This window comes from Pseudorasbora parva, chromosome 19, assembly GCF_024679245.1.
Source record: "Pseudorasbora parva isolate DD20220531a chromosome 19, ASM2467924v1, whole genome shotgun sequence".
NCBI lineage: Eukaryota > Metazoa > Chordata > Actinopteri > Cypriniformes > Gobionidae > Pseudorasbora > Pseudorasbora parva.
In genome coordinates this window covers 5,462,278-5,477,192 of record NC_090190.1, presented here as the reverse complement: position 1 = coordinate 5,477,192, position 14,915 = coordinate 5,462,278, and the positions used below count along the sequence as shown (strand labels likewise).

Here is a 14,915-nt window from a genome sequence, read left to right as displayed (position 1 = left end):
CTCCACTGAACGGCTCGTTTGCTTCCTGCTTCTATGAAGCCGATCCCTCCGAAAAACGCAATGGTCTTAGATTGGTTAGATGGCCAAATGTAGTTTCCTGTATTTTTATTGGCCGATGTGCCAAGCACAGGTTGCCGGAAACGCCACGCCCCTTACCATTACCGGACAGAAGTCACATCTGCGGAGACTAGCAAGGGTTTATGATGTCACCAACACGGGAAAAAGCTCATTGTATTCCAAACCGGCCGTTTTTGTAGGCAATAAACTGCCGTAACTTTAAAAGACAGTGGCCCTCATTTATCAAAAGTGTGTACACCAAATTTCCAGCGTACTCCTTGCGTACACCCAAAACCACGGTGACTTTGATATTTATCAATATGGACGTTGGCGTACGGCACACTCAAATCCTACGCCAGCTCAGGAGGTGGTCTATGCACATTTGAGCTAGTGTGAAAATGCACAGAAAAACAATTCCTAACACCACAAAACGTACTGACAAATATATGCTGTATTATGACCCACTGTAAAACAACAGTACTTATAAACTTCAGTGTTTATTTTTGTGCAACATGGACTTCAATGTTTTATTTGTGTGACTTTACCAAAGCATTGGATATGTAGGCATATGTTCCTCCAGTTGAGCCTGTCCGCTTTACCTGACGGTTCAGGGTTAGGCCCGGCAGCTGCGCACGGACTGGGACTGAAAATAATTCAGACTGACAAAATAATAAAAATGACATTCTTCTTCTCTTAAATAATAAAAATAAATAATAACGACATTCTTCTTCTAAATAACAAAAGCGTCATTAATAATAAAAATCATAATAATAAGAAGAATCTTACAAATTGTCATGCAATTATTAATGTGAATGAATGGCACTCCACATCACATCATCACTATCGTACACCCCAATACATGTACCGTGATACGAAATGAAATGCTAATTGTTTCAAAACGTGCTGTAAAATAATGCATTGTGATAGATAATTTATCATCCAAACAGCTTTAAACTGCTGGAATGCGCTTCTCAACCCCCACACTATTAACAGTACTCTTAATTTGGGTCCATATTTATTTTTTGTGGGTGCCTTTAATCCCACCCTTTAAACTCCCAAATAAAACACTTTTGCTTTTTTCCACTTCCCTGGTGATCTCCACGTCGGAGAAGTTTCGCTTCTTTGCCGTCTTCCGTGTGTCCATGGCGTAAAATGAGGGCGTGCGGGAGGCGGAGACTTGAATATTTAGGGGCGTGTTATTCTAATGACGATCGTTTTCAGCCGCGGCATTTATCAAGGGCAAGTATTGCGTACACCTGGATTGCAGAGGTGCGCACAGCTTCATAAATCAGGCGGTGAGAGGAGTGCAAGCATAATCTTACGCCAACATATACGCCCGTTTCTACGCAAGATTGATAAATGAGGGCCAATATCTGTTTGCATTGAACTTTCAGTGCTGTAACTTTGCAGATACTGTTTATGCTCAAGCAGCAACATTACACACTAACTAAAGTTTAAAAAAAGTGAAATCGCATGCAACCATCCCCTTTAAAGGTCCTGGGGTGAACAATTAATCAGTGCAAGTGAATAGAAAAAAAAATTATTGCTGTAATCTTAAATCAAATTCGGAAAAGTTACTTCCAGTCTGTAAACGGCGTTCCTTCTCAGTTTGACGGCTTAGGTTGGAAAATGCTTAACCCCTCCCCTCCAGCCTTTAGTCTGCTACGAGCGAGGGATGGAGAGGAGGAGTGCTGGAGTCAAACCCTGCCCTCTATTCAGTAGTCCGTTTTACTTGGAAATACGTCACAGCCCTGAAGATCTCAGCTGCTACTTCCGGGACTTTAACCTTGCACAGTAGCTCTGCACAATATGGCGACACAATATTGATTGAATTGCAGTGATGCACATAAATGCCATATTGCCGCTGCTAAGATCAAGACTAAGGGTGTGTTCACACTTGTCAGGTTTGGTTTAATTAAAATGAACTTGATTGCTCTGTTAGTGCAGTTCATTTGAATAAGTGAACGCTGCCATCTGAACCCTGGTGCGCATCAAATAAGCGGACCAAGATTCATCTTTTCAGGCCCTCCAAACGAACTTATGCAGAATGGAACACAGACCAAAGACATCTAAACTAACCCGAAATGGGACACGATGTCCTACAAAGGACAGGATGCTCAAGCATTCCTGGTTCTTCTTGTCATAGTTGCGATGTTGCCAATCAGAGTTTTATGTTTGGTGTTAAAAAAATGAGACGCTAGACGAACCAGGACTATGGGTGTGTTCACATTTGCCCTGTTTGGTTTGTTTTAAATGAACCCTGGTGTGAATGCTCTGTTAGTGCGGTTCATTTGAAAAAGCATGAACACTGCCATCTGAACCCTGGAGCACATCAAACAAGTGGACGGAGACCGCTGAAAAGATGGGTCTGGATCTGCTTTCAAAATAATTCTGGTGCAGTTTGAATGAATATGAACTCATCACGGGCCAAAGACATGTAAACGAACCAAAAACAGGAATTTTTTCGAGAAACTGTCATTAGAACCGTGTCTCCTCTCAGCAGGTCTTTGTTTGTGTGTGACGGAGGGATTCCTGTGTCTGTTTTGACTCCTTTACACATTTTATAAGCTCTTCATGAGTTCTCAGCTGGTCAAAATACCATCAAATGTAGCTACACACACACAACGAGCGCATTCAGCCCAGCACACAGCATTTGGAAGTTCAGTAAGCGCCGTCTCAAAGTTGGAAATATGTATCAAAAGCCGACCAATCAGATTGTGAATGTATTCCTATTCCTTTAGGTTTGGTATCTTTTGGCTCTGTGAAAAAAATGGCATTCTGAATGCTAATTGGACCAGGACTAAATGTTTTGGGGTTTTTTTGGGTCCGGACCAAATGAACCAAGCAAACCGAACTAGATCTACAAGTGTAAACAAAAAGGCACAAAAAATGTATCAGCAGATCTAATGTTCAAAAGGGAAACAAAAATGTTGCATGTATAAACAGTTTAAAGAGTTAGTTTGCCTAAAAAAAAAAAATTCTGTCCTTAATTACTCACCCTTGTTCTAAACCTGTAAGTTGCCAATGGAAGGACATGTATCTCTCAGATTTCATCTTCACTTGTGTTCCCAAGATAAACGATTTTCATTTTTGGGTGGGCTATCCCTTTTAGGCCGATTGCACTTGACTCAAAAATGAAACTGCAATTTCTGTGATTTATTAAACCACATGCACTCAGTTTAATTTACATGCAGCTCTAATTTACTCTTGTTTTCTGTGTTTGCAATGATCAGGTAAAATGCGGGGGTCACTGCCACACGTGGAGCCGTTCTTCTGTGCCCAATGCAGGACTGACTTCACCCCACACTGGAAGCAGGAGAAAAGTGGGCGCATCCTCTGTGAGCAGTGCATGACGTCCAATCAGAAGAAGGCCTTGAAGGCCGAGCACACCAATAGGCTGAAGAACGCTTTCGTTAAGGCTCTGCAGCAAGAACAGGTCAGTCGATATCTGAGTTTTCATTTTTACTGCTTATAGTAGAGTTAAAATATCAACATTTCTGCAGTCAATAACAATGAAGCTTAATGATTCTCTATAAAGTTTTTTTTTTTATACCGCACTACAAACTAAAAAATAAAGCAGAAATAAAATTTAAAATAGAAATGTTGTTTTGGCAACTAACTGAAATGACTTGTAAGTATTACAATTTAAATAAAAATAAATAAAAACTATACATAAATATAAATTTAAAAATGACAATAACAAAATTACTAAAACAAAAATAAAAAAGCTAAATGTATAAATTGTAGTTCAACATATTAATAAATACTATAATGGTATATATTTAATAATATAATAACACTTATGTGCTGCAGAATTGCCAATGTGAAATGGTTACAAATTGATTAAAAACCATGACATACAGCCTACATTTATTTCTCAATTAAGTCAAATTTGCTTCATTTGTTGTTTTAATTCTTCATTTTATTTATTATTTATATTAATATAATATGAATTAATATTGACTCATTTACTATTAGTATTATTATTATTGATTTAAAGGAACTGTATGTAAGAAATGTATTTCTATTAATCATAAAATGGCTCTGATATGTCAATAGACATTAAGAAATCATGTTAATTTCAAATTCTTATATGACTGACAGCAGTAGTCCGGCCAGGATATTGTCATTTAAAAGTTGTTGTTGCAGCCCTCAACTGATGTTGATGTTGACATGTTGTGTTTTGGCCTAAAGCTCGGCCCTCCACCTATCGACCAATCACAGAGTCAGTAGTGTTTCAGCATCCGGGTTGCCAAATCTGCTCTAGTTGGCACAGCTGCAGCTACAAACGTTCCTGCTGATCCTGCAGCCTATCTGGCAACCTTGAGTCAGGGGGAGAGGGGAGGGGGATAGGGATAGGGATTGCAGTACCAGTTTTGGCCACAATCTTACGTAAACTTCCTTTAACACTGACATTCCAAGCTGGCAGTTTGTATGACTGTATGCTGACTTCCTAATTCTGTCTCTGTCCGCTCAGGAAATAGAGCAGAGGTTGCAGCAGCAGGCTGCTCTGTCTCCCAGCTCCGCCCAGACGGTGCCCAGCGTGAGCAAAGGGGAAACCATGATCCGACACCATGCCCTCCGACAGGTTGACTCTCTCATTGTGTACTAATAATGAGATCTCATGAGATCATTTTTATGGACTTTGAAATGGCTGTTTAATTCTGGCCTTTCAGCTGATTGCAGATTTTAATAACTGATGATTCTGAGTGCCAGTGTCAATTTAATGGTACCAAGAGGTGTCATGAAATGTAACAGGTTCTCTCTTGTTTGGTCTCTCAGACTCCCCAGCCACAGGCGGCTCTACAGCGGAGCCTGTCCAGCTCAGCGCGAGGGGTCCTCTCTAACTTCGCCCAGGCTTCCCAGCTCTCAGTGGCCAGTGGGCTTCTGGGTATGACAAGCAAGCGCTGTGGCGGCAGCAGCAGTACCAGCGGTGGCAGCAGTCGGGCCCAGCATGACAGCCGCAGGCAGATCTACAACATCCCTGGTAAGATGATGCTTTTGAATTATGAATGCACCGTATACCTTAAAGAGGACTTATGCTTTCTTACATTTTCACCTTTCTTTGGAGTGACATATACAAACCTTTGTTATGCTCAAACAGCAACAATACACACACTAAAGGCAGTTATTCTCTAAATCAGTGTCACTGAAGTCTTGAGTTTTCTTCCGAGTATGAACGTCACAATATTCCTTATTTAAATAATTCCCGCCCAAGGCATACGCTACATAAGCGTTAGTAGTGTGCTGAAACTTACATTTATGGTAAAGGGCGTGACATTTCCCCGAATATGCTCAAAGCGGTTGACCAATCACAACACACTGGTCCAGCCGACCAATAAGAGCATAAGAAGGGGCTTCACAGAGACGGGAACTAAAGTAGTGTTATTGACAGACTGAGAAGAGAGGAGCTGCAACAATGGAGAATATGGGAAAAATAATGTGTTCTGAACATTCAAGCATGAAAACTTACTCTACTACAGAAACAAAATCAAGACTTGGTAAAAGGGCATAATTGGTCCTCTTTAACTAAATTACTTTCAAGTAGCAGATGGACAAAACCCGATTCCATTATTAGTAACAATAATCCACACAACTTTTTTTCATTTGATTTCATTGATTGTACAATTCTTAACATGCTTTTGACCCCCAAGTAGATTGATGAGAATAAAATGACTAAATAATGTAATGTGCGGTAGAGTTATTTTTAATAATAATCCACTAGGGGTGACCCCGAATAGTCGGAAGATTCGATGCAGCAATATGCGGAGCCGGATTCGACCACCAATCTCACAGTCGAATCTTTGCGGGTGTAATGAAAAGAGGATCATATCATTTTGGCAATATGGGCTTAATATTTGAAAGAGGTGGTGCCGTTCAGCACTGCACTTTTAAAATTCAAACACATTTAATGAGTGTACACACACACCGGCGGCAGCATTCGGCGCCTGTCCGCTGTGACTCAGGAAGTTGTTTAAAATATGGGAAATACTAAATTCATCTTAAAACAGGTGACAGACAAGTAAGCGCCTGGCAAAGATTTCAGGGTTCATTCATTCAAAAAAAAAATATTATAATTATATGCATTACATTAAAGGGTTAGTTCGCCCAAAAATGAAATTGATGTCATTAACTCCTCACCCTAATGTCAATCCCCCCCCCCTGTCCATGTCCAGAAAGGGAATAAAAACATCATCATAGTCCATATGTGACATCAGTTAGTTCATTAGAATCTCTTGAAGCATCGAAAATACATTTTGGTCCAAAAATAACAAAAACTACGACTTTATTCAGCATTGTCTTCTCTTCCGCGTTTATTTTCAATCCTCAAATAAAGATTCAAACGGTTATGAATCAGTGGATTGATTCATGATTCGGATCGTGTGTCAATCTGCTGAAATCACGTGACATTGGCGATCTGAATCATTGATTCAATTAACCCACTGATGTCTCATATGGATTACTCTGATGATGTTTTTATTCCCTTTCTGGACATGGACAGTATAGTGTGCATACACTTCCATACGATCTCAGACTAAATATAAAATATCTTAAACTGTGTTCTGAAGATGAACGGAGGTCTTACGGGTGAGGAACGACATTAGGGGGAGTCATTAATGACATCAATTTCATTTTTGGGTGAACTAACCCTTTAAAGTGTTTTTTGTAGGAATTGTTATTCTTGCAATGTATCTCAGGAACTCATTTCTGGAGCACTTGAATGTTGCCCTTTTTCAACTTCTTTCCTTTAACTATTCCTCTCTTTTGTCTTTGTCCTCCATCCCAGGCCTGAATATTGCCTATCTAAATCCGGGAGCCATTGGGGGCCACAAGGCATCCAGCCTAGCGGACCGTCAGCGGGAGTATCTGCTCGACATGATTCCCCCGCGCTCCATATCCCAGTCCATCACCGGGCAGAAATGAGCCCAGGCGGGACTGCAGATACCCCCCCCAATCCTCCCCCTCGGACGCCCCATAAGAACACCCCCCCCCCCCCCCCCCCCCCCCCAACACATACACACGCACACCATCACCCCATCGCATGCAGTGCCTGTCCGTGTGCCTACCCAACTAACCCATAAGAACAGCTCAATCAGTCAGACTATAAACACCAGACTGTCAGTGCATCTCAAACTTCGGTTTCCTACTATAGCAAAGCTCTTTATTGTTATCTCAACTTATTATTGCTGTTGTTATTGCTACTTCTATTATTATCACAGTTATTATTATTAGTATTATTGTTGCTTCTGTTACAGTTACTCTTATTACACTTATTAGTAGGTTTAGTGGTTTTTGCATCTTTTTATGTTCTTACCCGTATGTTTTTTCTTTTCAGAGGGAGGATGCCAGATTGCAGGGTCACTTAAAAAAATAAAATCTTTTTTGGTTCATTTGAAAGCTTCCTCCCTCGGTCGCCCCTGTAAAATTAGACTCATTCTCTCTCACGTCGTGTATGTTCAGAGTTGGAGTGGTTAAGGCGTTCTTTCCTGCAGAGAGAAAGAGAGAGAAGAGTCTTTGTAGCGCGACACGTTCGGAAAGTCCTCCAAGAACCTTCTGGTTCAGAGAGAGCGAGACTCGTGTACATTGATCAGATTGATCCTTATGCAGAGCGCTGATCTAGTCGACGTCGAGAAGGCCACACGAACTGAAAACGGGCCTCAAAGGACCTGCGCTAGCACAGAGAAACCACAGAGGCCCACGATCAGGGATCTCTCCCGTGTCTCTCCATGCCTTCACTTTCACAGGATGCAGTGATGTCCTATAGCGTCTTTTGTGGTGACGTCGTGTTTCACTGCACAGCAGAGAATGAAGCCGGAGGGTCCCATCACCATGAACTTTTGTCTCTTTTTGATTTTTCTTTCTGCTTGGGTGTTTTTTTGTACTGTTTATTTTCGTCGGGCGGCGTCTCCATCTGAAATGGCCGTGTATCTTAAAGGTACTTGCCACGGGAGACGATAATCATTGAAATGTCAAATAGGTGGAATTATCGGGGGGAGAAAACGGTTTATGCGTAGATTGTTAACGTGTGTTTTAACAGAAGGCATTGACAAGGATCAATCATCGTGTTAAAGCAGTGCACATGAGATGCCTCGTTATGGAGGAGCACTTTTCTTCTTAATAAGTGGGGGGAAAATGGTTAAACAAAAGAGGATAAGAATGTTTCGGCTTAAGGTATGGATGCCATCGGATGTCTCGGAGAGAGTTGGGAGAAAGATTTCCTGTGCGTCGAATTGAATGCATTTCAAGTTACGGTACGTGTGTTCGTTTCAGTAGACATGCGAGCGTCCCGGAGGCGACAATATAAGCAGTGTTTAGTCGATATGCAGTATTAGGGATTTTGTGCAGGATGGCTCCCATCGACGCCTGTTAGTGAGGCAGTGCTCCGTGTTTCACGAATGGCTTTCAAAGGGTTTAACATCTGCTTGTTGACAAGAAGTTGAGCACTTAACTTTTTTTTTTCCCAGCCTAAGCATTTACCATGACACGTTTGGTTCTATTGGAAATCAGACTGAGGTCTGTCATGCAGGTCATGTTTAATAGCCGTGAGGAAACTCGAAGCTATGAAGTGGTGTATTAATGGAAATTAATGTGCACATGCGTCTTTCTGTCATGTGTATAGTCACTGATCCTTGCAGTTTTTTTTTTTTTAACTGTCCTGTATAACGCCACTGATTCGTGGTGGAACGATGCAACTTTTGAACAAAACAATTTTGAAGCTACCTTGGATTAAATTTTCAGGTGCAATATTAGATGATAGGATGTTTACATTTCTTCTTTTTTTCTCTCTCTCTCCTGGTAATGATGATAAATCAGTCCCTTTCTGTTCATTATCTTTGCTCCAATTTTATGATCTGTATTTTTTGTTATTTTGAAATGAACGTTAGGGTGTTTATAATAACTCATTTCTCTCTCCTGCTCTCTCTTGTAGACTATATTAGATGCATCCATATACCTGTGTTCATGTATTTACGAGAAAGTTGGATTTTGAAGTTTAACTTCCGTTTGACTCCTCGATTAAGTTCCATTTTTTTTGTTTGGTTGTTTAATTTCAGCTGTTTCTTAAAAAAATAAAAGAAAGAAAAAAGGAGAAAAAAATCAAATTTAATCAAACAAAAAAAAAAATGTATGAACAGATGATGACACGATATTTGCTAGGTCAGAAGTAATAATGACTTATTGTACATATGCTTTTTTCTCCCTTGAATTAAAAATAATGAAATGAAATTAAAATGGTTGTATATTGTGTAGAAAAGCAAACAAAAAGCCATGAATATTGTGAAGCTTGTCATTTCGTTTTGTGATCACTGTGTATTATTGTGTAACAAATGTGCAAAATGTATGGGATTATACTTCTCTTGTTTTTGAATGAGCTCTTTAGATGCATTTTTCTCCGTTTTTTGTAGTATGTAGTATTTGCAGAAGAAAAAAAAGTTCATTGTTCTGGTGGAGCGTTTCCATTCTGTAGACATGATGGGACAGTCTCGTATGTTACTTCTTTTTTTTCCGTTACCTCTTTTGTTTGTTTGTTTCCGAGTTTTATTTCAAACATTGAAGTTATGTAGATGTTCAGTGAATAAGTTCCTTTCTGTCCCACACACACAGAACATGGACTGGATGAAATCTTTGACAGTATTACCCCTCACCTGACCAAATCCAAAGCGATCACCGTAAATGTCAAATCAAAGCACGCTGATGCTTTAGCTAAATTACTGGGTGCAGAAAATCCTACAGGGGAGATTGTGTACATTTGTTTTCTATCGCTTACAGTACAAACTTTCTTCAATATATCTTTTTTTTTCCTTCTTTTTTTTAGGGAAAAATCACAATGCTCTTATTTTTTTTCCATGGAAGATTGTATACATTGTATACGATGAAGAAAAAAAAAACTTGTTTGATTGTTTTTGACTGTTCCAATGCTTCTTGCCTTTAAATCATAAGACAAAAAATGGACAATTTGCACACATGCAATTTTTGATCCTAAGGTTTGTGACGTTAGATCTACTTTTTCATGTCATGGAATCACTGTCCATAATTCTCTGACTGGACAATCAGCTTATCTGGAGTTCTAACGCTGGGGTTTACTTCTCTTCAATTTTTTTCTTTTCTCTGCAATTTTTTCCCCTTCCCCTCTCTCCCTGATTTTTATTTGTTGCAAGTACAAGTCTTCTTTTGTTGTTATTGTTGAAGTGGGAGAGAGGGTTTTGGGTCATCATTTATTTTCTGAATTTCATCTGAATTTTCATATATTTTTTAAATAGACTTAGCTGCAATTTACCCAGTTTGAATTTTAAAGCAAATGGCAATATGTTCAAATCCGTTTGTAAAAGAAAACTATGATTAATTAAAATGTGTACAGTAAAAAAGTAATAAAAAAAAAAAAAAGAAGAGTACTGGAGATTGGCTTAAACAATTATTGATTTTAGTCAAGGAAAAGAAGTGCTTTTTGTCAAGTTTTTATTTTCATTTAGAACATTAATCCAGACCTTTTGCACATCCTTGATATTTAACTGTCTAAAATGGAGATGAAAAAAATGCTGTTTGATTACTGCCGGTTGATTAACAACAATTATGCATTGACTGAAAAAAAATAAAAAAAATAAGCTAATTTTGGAGGAAATAACTTTGTAATATTTATCACTTGCAAGCTATGTTTAATAAAGGATGGAACAGTTTATCTCGGAGTGTGTAACATTTGTTCACAGCTTATTAGTGTACCGTTCTTTTTTTGTGCCAAGTCCTTTATTACTTCTGATATTTGTATTTTTTTTATTTCTTATTTATTTATTGTTAGTATACATTAAATATTTCTCTTTTAAATGTTTAAAGGGATTGTTCTGTAAACCTGACTTTTGATCATCTTCAAAACACAAATGAAGATCTTCATAAAGTCTGAGAGCTTTCTGAACTGCCACTTTGACACTTGTAAAAGTTCATTAAGAGATTGTAAAACTAATCCATATGAATTGAGCAGTTTAGTCCAAATTTTCTAAAGAGACTCGATCGCTTTATGATGAACAGATTGAATTTTCTAATCAAGCATTCATCAAATCACAACTCAGATACAAATTAAACAGAGCTCAAGTTCACTGCGTGAGCCAATGAGATTGAGTTTGAGCTTCAGCAAGAACCAGTGAGTTTTTCTTTCTTTTTTTCTGCTTTTCAAGCATGTTCTTCTGTTTATATTCGCTGATTAATGTTTATATGTGAATAAAACCCTAATTTCAGTCTGTTCATCATATAAAGTGATCGAGTCTTCAGAAAATTTGGACCAAACTGCTCAATTCATATGGATTAGTTTTACGATCCATATGAACTTTTTAAAGGGGTAATGAATTGAGGAATCAACTTTTCCTTGAGCTTTTGATATATAAAAGGTCATGATAATATAAGAATATCCTGTAAGTTTCAGAGCTGAAAACTTCCTTTTTAGTCAAAGAAAAGCTTGTATAGACACCAGGCTCAACTAACGGTCCTGTGCTTCTACTGACGTCAGTGCGCGACGAAACACCGCCTCTACTGAATAATGAGCACGTGTAGTTCAGGAGCCCCGCCCACCGACTCATGAAGGGCTCGTGCTAGCTGGTCAAAAACAGTACATCTAGGAAGATTAAGATATTGCGCTGTTCTTGTTTGTGGAAGAACACAGTCGCTGTATAAGATTCCTTCTGATACTAATATTAGGAAAGTGTGGTTGAACTTTATTTTTAATGAAGTTCCAGCTCACATGGGGAAGACATTCACTTCAGTTCACTGCGGAATCGTTTGTTAACAAATCTCCGGTTGATGCTGGATTTGGATCCGACAGTAATGGTCCAACATACGTGAGTAAAACGTGTTTTTATATGTGATAGTAGCCTACTGCATTGTTATAGATCGTGTTGCTTATGTGTACGTGTCTAACAGAGCATACCTTAAAGGGGTACTTCAGCGCTGGGAAGATGAATCTGTATTTAAACTGGGTCATTAATGTTGTAGAAATGTGAAATTGTTGAATGTGGTGCTTTCTAGACTGAGAAAAAAGAAAATGCGTTTTTGTCTAATGGGGATGAAAGACTACAATTCCCAGAATGCTTCGCTGCCCTGTGAGGCCATTCCCAATATTGAACGTGTGTGTTCAATATAACGATCGAGTTTCCGCGTGAGTCTCACAGCACTAACTCAGATTAGGAGTCAGTGAGCTCTCGTGATGAGAGCTGAGGTATTCGCGACAACGTTCGCGGCATACATTCACAACGCGTTTTCATTTCATGCCTTTGGAAGCTTAACTTTCATAGGAATTAATGTAAGAAGTTAAAACACTTACAGTGTTCAACATCCGTTTAAATTAATGCCTGTAGCTGAGCTGTGCTGTAAGTGTGATCTCCCATTCCCCATGCGCGAGTTGTAAACATGCGGAAATGGCTCCCTCTGCTGGCTGTAGTCTTTAGCCTCTGGGCAAACATTCCAAAGATGACGCAAATATCGTCAATTTGCGTCACGAGAGGAATTTTTCCAGAAATAAAATGCATAAATCTCTTGTCTCAGGGGGATATAAGAGGGGGGAGCAGGATCATTTGAATATACTCCAGGGTTTGTACTGATACAAAGCCATATGCTAATCGCTAAAGTAACCCCTTAAGCACGCTGGACTCAGACACGTATGGGCCAGGGCTCGCAAAGTCAGGCGGAAGAATCTCTTAGTTTTCCGTTCTTGTTCTGCTATTCTCTCTCTCTTGTTGACATCTGAAGGGCAGCGTGTATGTGTGTGCGCGAGGTTCGCACTTATATCGTCTGATCTTGCGGCGGGCTATGTGTAATATAAAAATAATAGTCCAATCAATTGCGGGTCGATGAAAAATAAAACATTGTGTTTGTTTGATAAAGACGTTTACGAGCCCTGTGATCGAGAAAATCATTCTGGTTGCTTCTCCCTCATTCTCTCCTCTCCGTCATGTGGACTGACAGGGGAGTTTAAGCTCATTAAATATGCAAATCTTATCCAATCCTAGCTGTGAGCGTTTACTTCCAAGTCTCCAGTGCGTCACGCCCATCAAAAGCCAGCGTTCAGGAGAGAGCCTCCAAACCAGTGTAGAAAATAGCCTATTAGTTATGTTGTTTTTGAATGTAAAAACCACACAAACATCATTAGTTGACCTCAGACAACAGTATAATTTTTTTTTAAAAAGCCAGTTCAGGACACCTTTAAAGTGTCAGTGTTAGTTTTGTAGCTATCAATGGAGGCACAGAAAGCTCTCAGCTTCATCAAAAAGATCTTCAGTTGTGTTCTGAAGATGAACGAAAGTCTCACGGGTTTGGAAAGACATGAGGGTGAGAAAATGATGACATCTTTTTCATTTTTGGCTGAACTAAACCTTTAAAACTATAAGTGTATGTGGCAGATGAACAATGTTGTCAGGTCACTCAATTTAAAGCGCAACACAATGTAATGCTGCCGCAATCAGAGTTCTCACACTCTTCCAGCACACATATGGTCTCCTGAGCGTTTGGTCATTCATTCATTCACAGACTAATTGGCTTCATTATAAGCTTTGACTTTATCCGGTCACAAAAATTATAGCTATTTTCCACAGCACTGTTCCACTGCTAGCAGATTCAAGGTTGTTCTGATTTAAGGGCTGATATCTGTTATTATGGTTATTAGAGAGAGAGAGAGAGAGAGAGAGAGAGAGAGAGAGAGAGAGAGAGAGAGAGAGAGAGAGATCATCCAAAAGTGATTAATGAGTGGATCAAGGTTTTCATTTTTGACATACATTACAGCAGTAGGCAAGTGTATTTTTTTTTTTTTTTTTTTTTTTTTTTTTTTTTTTTGTAATTTGCTTTTTAAATTTCATTTGCAGTCCTGGTGAAGTCACATAATTCCTTTGTGTTTTGTTTCCACAAATGGATCATTGTGTTTACAATGTTATGTGTTTGAATAAGCAGTAAAATACTGGTATCTGAGTGATATGGACAGATACCAGCACTCCCTCCTGTTATGCGTATTAAATATTCCATCATATTCGCTCAATGAACCAAACCGGTGAATAGACATTCCATGACTGGGCCTTCTTCCAGCATTCCAACTTTCCCTGTTTACAAATGCCTAAGATGCTATATGGCAATCATGCAACTGTAAATCGTCTTCGGTGCTCAGAAAAACAGTCCTTAGTGGGTTTGTCTTTTTGTTTTTTGGTAGAGATACTGAACCATGCCAGCAGAGGAGCTGCCAGGAAGGGGCAGTAGAGAACATTTACGTTCACACACAGGACGATAACTATAACAATAAATAAAGATAGTTCTAAAAATCGTTCTGAATATAAAAAGCAGAGTCCACAACTATAATGATAACAGCACAGAGAGACAATATTTGTTCCTGCTGATGAATAATAAAAACATTCACAGCAAATCAGAATCCATCCTGCCTTAAAATGCTCGAGAATTTAAAGCGGCAGATGACAAAACTACAGCGCATGCTTTGAATAAGCATGATCTGTCATCATTAATTCACCCTCAAGTCGATCCAAACCTAGGAGTTTTGTTTCTTTTGTTGAACACAAAATGAATGACGGTAACCAGACAGTTGACGGTAAGCCATTAACTTCCATAGTATTTTCCCCAATACTGTGGAACATTCTTCAAAACATCTTATTTTTTTGTGTTGAACAAAAAATACAGGTTTGGAACAACTTAAGGGTGACCAAATGATGACAAAGTTTTAATTTTGGGGTGATATACCTTTATATATGCACCAGGGGCGAGGCTACATAAGGGCCAGGGTGGCACTGGCCCACTCAGATTGACGGCTGGCCCACCCAATCAGAACAGACAAAAAAAAAAAAAAGTTGTGATAGCAGAAAATAATATGCCTATGTGACAAC

The 14,915-nt window shown here is 39.1% G+C and overlaps 1 protein-coding gene across 2 annotated transcripts in view; it reads left to right on the top strand.

The window, feature by feature from the left end:
• gatad2b (GATA zinc finger domain containing 2B) overlaps positions 1-7,045 on the top strand; it is a 48,876-nt gene extending 41,831 nt beyond the window's left edge. For both annotated transcript variants that reach the window (XM_067426407.1, XM_067426406.1), the window contains 4 exons: positions 3,291-3,493; positions 4,535-4,645; positions 4,840-5,044; positions 6,845-7,045. In XM_067426407.1, the coding sequence (XP_067282508.1) occupies positions 3,291-3,493; positions 4,535-4,645; positions 4,840-5,044; positions 6,845-6,981 (656 nt within the window). In that variant the 3' untranslated portion in view covers positions 6,982-7,045. The remainder of the gene's footprint in view (positions 1-3,290; positions 3,494-4,534; positions 4,646-4,839; positions 5,045-6,844) is intronic.
• Positions 7,046-14,915: the final 7,870 nt, after the last annotated feature.